General features: G+C 43.3%; 1 protein-coding gene across 1 annotated transcript; it reads left to right on the top strand.

The window, feature by feature from the left end:
• The first annotated feature begins 3,940 nt into the window (after positions 1-3,940).
• On the top strand, positions 3,941-6,006 carry LOC102287625 (C-C motif chemokine 3). The gene is made up of 3 exons (XM_005899664.3): positions 3,941-4,194; positions 5,049-5,163; positions 5,466-6,006. The coding sequence occupies exons 1-3, from the start codon at positions 4,023-4,025 to the stop codon at positions 5,554-5,556; spliced, it is 378 nt and encodes a 125-aa protein (XP_005899726.3). The 5' UTR covers positions 3,941-4,022; the 3' UTR covers positions 5,557-6,006.
• Positions 6,007-8,285: the final 2,279 nt, after the last annotated feature.

The following is an 8,285-nucleotide window of genomic DNA, read 5'->3' as shown; positions in this document are numbered from 1 at the left end:
GAGCCAGATAACCACGATGGTGTGATCATTCACCTAGAGCCAGCTGTCCTGGAATGGGAAGTCAAGTGGGCCTTAGGAAGTATCACTATGAATAAAGCTAGTGGAGGTGATGGAATTCCAGCTGAGCTATTTCAAATCCCAAAAGATGATGCTGTTAAAGTGCCACACTCAATATGTTGGCAAATTTGGAAACCTCAGCAGTGGACACAGGACTGGAAAAGGTCAGTTTTCATTCCAATCCCAAAGAAAGGCAACACCAAAGAATGTTCAAATTATTGCACAGTTGCACACATCTCATACATTAGTAAAGTAATGCTTAAAATCCTCCAAGCTAAGCTTCAACAGTACATGAACCGAGAACTTCCAGATGTTCAAGCTGGATTTAGAAAAGGCAGAGGAACCAGAGATCAAATTGTCAACATCTGTTGGATCATAGAAAAAGCAAGAGAATTCCAGAAAAACTACTTCTGCTTCATTGACTATGCTAAAGCCTTTGACTGTGTGGATCACAGCAAACTGGAAAATTCTTAAAGAGATGGGAATAGCAGACCACCTTACTGGCCTCCTGAGAAACCTGTATGCAGGTCAAGAAGCAACAATTAGAACAAGACATGGAACAATGGACTGGTTCCAAATTGAGAAAGGAGTATGTCAAGTCTGTATATTGTCACCCTGCTTATTTAACTTAGATGCAAAGTACATCATGCGAAATGCTGTGCTGGATGAAGCACAAGCTGGAATCAAGATTGCTGGGAGAAATATCAATAACCTCAGATATGCAGATGACACCACCATTATGGCAGAAAGTGAAGAAGAACTAAAGAGCCCCTTAATGAAAGTGGAAGAGGAGAGTAAAAATCTGGCTTAAAACTCAGCATTCAAAAAACTAACATCATGGCATCCAGTCCCATCACTTCATGACAAATAGATGGGGAAACAATGGAAACAGTGACAGACTTTATTTTGGGGGGCTCTAAAATCACTTCAGATGGTGACTACAGCTATGAAAGTAAAAGATGCTTGCTCCTTGGAAGAAAAGCTATCACAAACTTAGACAGCATATTAAAAAGCAGAAACATTACTTTGCTGTCAAAGGTCTGTATAGTCAAAGCTATTTTTTTTCCAGTAGTCATATATGGATGTGAGAGTTGGGCCATAAATAAGGCTGAGCGCTGAAGAATTGATGCTTTTCAACTGTGGTGTTGGAGAAGACTTTTGAGAGTCCCTTGGACAGCAAGGAGATCAAACTAGTCAATTCTAAAGGAAATCAATCCTTAATAGTCATTGGAGGGACTGATGCTGAGGCTGAAGCTCCAATAGTTTGGCTACCTGATGTGAAGAACTGACTCATCAGAAAAGACCCTGATGCTGGGAATGATTGAAGGCAGGAGAAGGGGATGACAGGGGACAAGATGGTTGGATGGCATCACCAACTCAATGGACACGAGTCTGAGCAAGTTCTGGGAGATGGTGAAGGACAGGGAAGACTATGCTACAGTCTATGCAAAGAGTTGGACATAATAACTGAGTGACTAAACAACAACAATATACACGTCTGTATCAGTGGAGCTTACCAGGTGGCTCAGTGGTAAAGAATCTGCCTACCAAGCAGGAGATGTGGGTCTGATCCTTGGGTCGGAAAGATCCCCTGGAAAAGAAAATGGCAACCCACTCCAGTATTCTTGCCTGGGAATTTCCATGGACAGATGAGCCTGGCGGGCTTACAGTCCGTGAGATCACAAAAGAGTCGAGCAGAACTTAGCAGCTAAAGAACAGCGTATGTATAACCGAGTCACTTTGCCATACAGCAGAAATTAACACAACATTGTAAAGCAATTATATCAGTAACGTTTTTCAAAAGATCATTGGAAAGAACTAAATCTATTTTTCAATGTAAAAATGTGATTTATACAGTAAGTACCCACTAGTTATCCATTTTATGTGTATGCGTGTGTGCTCAGCTGTTTCAGTCATCTCCGCTCCAGGGGAATCTTCCCGACCCAGGAATCGAACCTGTGTCTCCTGCATCTCCTGTGTTGCAGACAGATTCTTTACCATCTGAACCACCAGAGGTGGCCTATGCCCACTGATAATAATAAAATAATAAAAGACAGAAAAGAAAATATATGTCTGGCTGAGAAAGTAGGCCCTTTCACACCATTGAAATTATGAGTTGAAAAGAATAGGAAAGGAAAACTGCCGTGAATTGGGCATTACTTATGTTCCTCAAGTAATGCCAAATTCAGACTTATGTTCCTGAAGGGCTTCCCAAGTGGTGCTAGTAGTAAAGAAACCCCCTTCAAAGAGACGGACAAGGCTGAAGCGACTTAGCATGAGCACGATGTTCCTCAAAATAATTCAGAGAAATGGAAATCAAGACTTCATTTCAGCAAAGGTATTCGGAAGAAACCTTAGTGTATTCATCCAAAAATTCTTTTAAGTTGAACCACTGACAACAATCTGCTTTCCAACTGGTTGTATTGTAAATGCTTTAAGACAGAATGTGTCCATAAATGTGTGGGCTGGCCAGGAAGGTAATACATTTTTAGTACAAAACAATGAGAAAATTCCAGAAAAAGAGGAAAACAAAATTAATCATCCATTCATCTGTCACACAACTATAAGTACTATTGATGCTTTGAGCATTTATTTCTAATGCTTTTTATTTTTTCCATTCCTAGATCATATTTATGTGTGTATTTGCACACACACATATTTGGTTACACTATTTACCATATATGTGTATGTACGCATATATAGTGAACAGTGAAGTTCCTCAGTCATGTCCAATTCTTTGCGACCCCATGGACTGTAGCCTACCAGGCTCCTCTGTCCATGGGATTTTCCAGGCAATAGTCCTGGAGTGGATTTCCATTTCCTTCTCCAGGGGATCTTCCCAACCCAGGGATCGAACCCAGGTCTCCGCATTGTAGACAGATGCTTTACCGTCTGAGCCACCAGGGAAGTAATTCTGTATACAATTAGTACATTTAATACTAATGTACAATTAGTATATTAATACAATTAATGTGTATTACAATTAATATGTATAATACACATATACTAATACCAGTATGTGTATGTACACATATATATTTGTATGATTCTGTATATAATTAGTACATTTAGTACTAATGTACAATTAGTACATTTAATACAATTAGTACATTTTTTAATCTTACTTTTTGACAACTGAGGTTTTGATTATATTTTTGCTACTTCATTTAGTTTAATGGTTTAATAAGAAACATTACAGTGGGTATAGCCTAACTTACTTTATCATCCCCTGATAGGGAAAAATTTATATTTCTTTATTTCAAGTTGTGACGCTGGGGTCAGCACCTTCCTCTCTGAAGACACCTCCGTATTTGGGCTTGTTTCTTCAGAACTCTTTCTTAGAAATGTGGTCTCTAGATTAGTGGGCATAAATATTTTTAGGCTCCTGACATATTAACAACACCCACATCTAATTTCTCTTTATGATTTTCAACTAGCATTTAACCCAGTGGCCCTGGTCACTTGGTGACTGTTTGATGAATGGGCAAATGACAGAAACATGACCTCAGGCTTCCTGGTCCTCTGGCGGGAATTCCTTAATTCAGTTCCTTCCATCCAAAGGAGGCTTGGGCCACCGTCCCGGGCAACATCGCGCCTGCCCTATTCGTGTGGTTAGAGCAACTGAAGAAGCACAGCACTCTCAGTTCTGTGGAAAAGTCTGGGATACAGAATGTGTTAGAGGCAGGGACCAGACAGGAATAGCCCTGGGTGGACATATACCCCTCTCCAGACGCTCACAGGGGAAACCATTTCCTCACATGAAACCAGAATAAGTCATGTGTTGCGGGCTGACACTTATAGCAGAGAGAAGCTATTCTTGGATATCCTGAAGCCCTGTGGTTGTCGGGGACCCTGAGTTGTGCAACACTCCGCGTGAAAGCACCGCTATGCTTAAAATTTTCCCTCCTCACCCCCAGATTCCACTTCCCCATCTGCCAGGGCTGCCTTTATAAAGAGCCAGGGAGATGGTCTCCCACTGCAGAAGGACAGAGGCAGCAGCAAGCACCGAGTCCCACCTCGGCTCCACTGACGCTCAAGCCCACACTCCGTCTCGCAGCATCATGAAGGCGCCCGTGGCTGCTCTCGCCGTTCTCCTCTGCACCATGGCCCTCTGCAGCCAGGTCTTCTCGGCACCATGTGAGTCTGGGTAGTAGCTGAGGGGGGCCCCATGCCAATCTTGTGGCCTTGAGAGCCCCCAAGAGAAAACAGAGAACCTCTTTAAGGGTTGCAAAACATCTTGGCTGTTCTCTTCAAGATTTTTAATCTTTTTAAAGGGAACCTCAGATCTAGAGCCAGGGTGAGGGAGTTATAGTCCCATTTTACAGATGGCAAAACTGAGACCTAAACAAATGAGTTTGTAAAAGGCAGAGTCCAAATCTGGTTACTGCCCAGTGGTGTTAGTTTTCCACTAACCCTTCCTAGGTCTCCGCAAGAATTTGTCCTTTGGATGTCTTATGAGAGACAGCCAAGCTTTTTTCTTTTGCTGGGATGTGACTTCTTATTTAGTCATTAAGTGGTGTCTGATTTTTTTGTGACCCTGTAGACTGTAGCCCACCAGGCTCCTCTGTCCTGGCATTTCCCAGGCAAAAAATACCAAAGTGGGGTGCCATTTCCTTTTCCAGAGGATCTTCCCGACCCAGGGATTGAACTCGCATCTCTTGTGTTTCCTACATTGGCAGGCGGGTTCTTTACCACTGAGCCAAAGGCTAATGATTTTCTGACCCAGACACAAATTCCTGAAGGGAGATGTGATAAGAGAGAGCCCACAGTGAAGAGTCAAAAAGGAAGAAGTGTTCAGACAGAAATAAAGGACAGAGACAGGGAAATTTCTAGGCAAAATCCCCAGCACCTCCCAATGACTGGTCTCCCAGTCTGCACCCTGAGTGGGGCTGTTTCTCTTCCTGTGAGTCTTCTTCACACTCTCACAGATCACGGGTCTTGCCTTTTCATCTGAACTATGACTCAGGCTCAATCTGTCCCTTCCTCCACAGTTGGCGCTGACACCCCAACGGCCTGCTGCTTCTCCTATGTCGCCCGGCAGCTTTCTCGCAAAATCGTAGCTGACTATTTTGAGACCAGCAGCCAGTGCTCCAAGCCTGGCGTCATGTAAGTGCCAGTCTTCCTGCCCGCCTCTGGGGAGACGGGGGATTTGGGGGTGGGGAGTAGGGGTGGGGGTCAGCACCCAAAGGCACAGACAGGTCAAGGGAGCCATCGTGGAAGGCCCAGCCCTCCAGGGCTTATCAAATATATAGGACCTGTGTCTCTGAGGAGTGACCTGACCTGGCCAGGCTTACAGAGTCTGGGAGGGCTGAGCTGCTCAGGACAGAGAGTTGGGGGTGAGCGGGCCCCCAGGATCGCCTCCCCCTACTGCATTCCGCAGTGTGTAATCCTTCCACTCCTCTCCACAGCTTCCAGACCAAAAAAGGCCGGCAGGTCTGTGCCAACCCCACTGAGGACTGGGTCCAGGAATACATCACCGACCTGGAGCTGAATCCCTGAGTGGCCTGGAAGCTTTGAGGAACGAAGTGACCTCAGGGGCCTGACTGAGCAGCGGGGGTCTGAGCCTTGGGAGCACCCCTGTCGCCTCCATAGCTACCTCTCCTGTGCGCTGGTTGTTGTCAAACAGCCACACTCTGGGACTCGTCCCTAACTGAAATTGCAACTTATTTATATATACTATTTAATATTTGTAATTTAATTTCAATGCCCCACTGGGGTCTGGGACTGTTTGCTCCAAGAGGTCCCGAGATACCTTTTCACCAGCCTTCCCGCCCCACCTTCACTTGCACTGTGGAGACAGTTGAGCGACTGTCGCCAGCTTGTTAGAGGAGGAGATGGCGCCAATGCCGCAAGACCGACACTGTGTACTGGAGGTTTCTGTTCAGTGTTGTGTTCAGCCCAGCGAAATAATAAAGATGCTCCTTCGGAAAGTAAACTAGCTTCGAGTTTGGTTTTGTTTATCTGGCAAATCCGAATGACTGGTTGACTTTCTCTGAAAGACAAACATCATATGATATCATTTATATACGGAATCTAAAAAATATGGTACACATGAACCAATTACAAAACATGAACTGAGTCACAGATACAGAAAACAAACATGATTACCAAGGGGAAAAGGGGTAGGGGATAAACTGGGAGATTGGTATTGATAAATACATACGGCTGCTGCTGCTGCTGCTAAGTCTCTTCAGTTGTGTCCGACTCTGTGCGATCCCATAGACAGCAACCCATCAGGCTCCGCCGACCCTGGGATTCTCTCGGCAAGAGTACTGGAGTGGGTTGCCATTGCCTTCTCTGAAATACATACTACTATATATAAAAGATAACTAGTAAGATCCTACTGTATAGCACAGAGAACTTTTATTTTGTGCTCTGTAATGACCTGTATCTGGCTCTTTGGAACCTATGGACCCATCAGGCTCCTCTGTACATGGGATTTTCCAGGCAAGAATACTGGAGTAGGTTGCTGTGCCCTCCTCCAGGGGAATCTTCCTGACCCAGGGATCGAACCCGCATCTTCTGTGGCTCCTGCATTGCAGGCAGATTCTTTATGGCTAGCACCCCCTGGGAAGCCTGGATATGTGTATATGTGTGGCTATTTCACTTTGCTGTACAGCAGAAACTAACACAGCATGGTAAATCAACTATACTCCAATTAAAAATAAGTTTTAAAAAAAGAATCACTGGTTGAAAGACATAGTAAGTTAAAGAATAGGAAGATGGGAAATGGAGGGAACTTGAGAAAGATGAAGAGGGGGCTACATGCCATACAGCTACTCCGTTTGACAGTTGTGATTGAACAATGGTGACTGCCATATGGATAAAGGAAGGATGCTGCAAACATCAAGCCATCACTTTACAGCTGCCCTGACAGTGAGCCCTGAGGGAACTCAGGATAGAAACAGGATGCCCAGCATCTAGCCATCAACCACTACAGTCACCCCAACAGTTCACCTTGAAGACACTCAGACAGCAGAGGTGTACATCACAGGAATATTTCAGTGACCCCACCCTCTTGCCTCTCCCCATATGTACAAAAGGGCTAAATTCCTTAACTTGAGATATCTGGTTTTCTTTAATTAGCAGGAATCTTTGGATGTCCCAGCTACCTGGTCTTCATTGCAAAAACTCCTTTATGTCTATCCTGGCTCCTCACCTTGCCTCTACAGAGCAGTCTCTCCAAGTTATCTGAGATACTGCGTCCTGGGCTTAAGTGCTCAGTTTTGCCCACCAATAAATCTTAACTCTCAACTTTTAGACTGTCCATTTTTTTTCAGTTAACACACTGGAATGTGTGTCTCACATTTCCAGAACACTGAAATTGTGAGTATTTTATGTATCAAATCATAATGGATACCATTAAGAAGAGTATCTGTAGTATATATTTATGATAAATCAAACTTTCTTAATAACAACAGCTAACATGAGATTTACTCCAGGCTGAGGGCTTTTTCTGCTGTGTTCATTTGATCCTCACAGTGAAATAATATAGTCTAAATGCTATTAAATTATCATTTGATGGAACAGTAAACTGAGGCTGTGGGGTCAGAGAGGTTAAGCAACTTGGACAAGATCACACAGCAAGTGAACAAACAGCACCATTGAGTTCTGAAGCTAGATTCTGACATAACGAGAGACTTTGCTCTTCATCACCAACCAGGTTATTTCCCCAAATGCAATTCACCTGTATTCAAGTCGCAAGCAATGATTGTTTAAGCCCCTTACATCAGAATTTTCCAGGTATGTCCCTGAGAGTTGATATTCTACCAAGCTTATCAACCATTCCACATGAATGTTAACAGCTGAGAACCACTGAAATAGTCACTAGAATTCACCTCTCTTTTCCAAATGTGCTGTATATCTGCATAAGGTAACAGATATAGTGTACATTCTTTTCCTAGAATCCGTGCTCCACAAAATAAATGATTAATGTTAGAGAAGGAAAAGACAACCAGCCTACATGTGGAACAGGATTCTGTTTATAGGTTTACTGTGAAAGCTCGGTTATTTAATAGATTGCCTGTTTTATAGTTAGAGTCCTGTTTGTAGAAGAAAGAGAAATTCAGAAGACTTGTACGAAAATCAAACAGATATTAACTTTTATGAACCACAATTATTTCATTTTGTTGAAAATAATCTAATTTTCATACCCAAATTAGTTTAGATTTGTAGTGATCAAACTCTTTAGAGTACAATTCAACATTCAATTCAGTTCAGTCGCTCAG

This window comes from Bos mutus, chromosome 19, assembly GCF_027580195.1.
Source record: "Bos mutus isolate GX-2022 chromosome 19, NWIPB_WYAK_1.1, whole genome shotgun sequence".
Taxonomy (NCBI): Eukaryota; Metazoa; Chordata; class Mammalia; order Artiodactyla; family Bovidae; genus Bos; species Bos mutus.
Note: the sequence above shows the minus strand (reverse complement) of the source record. Positions and strands in the feature narration are given on the sequence as shown.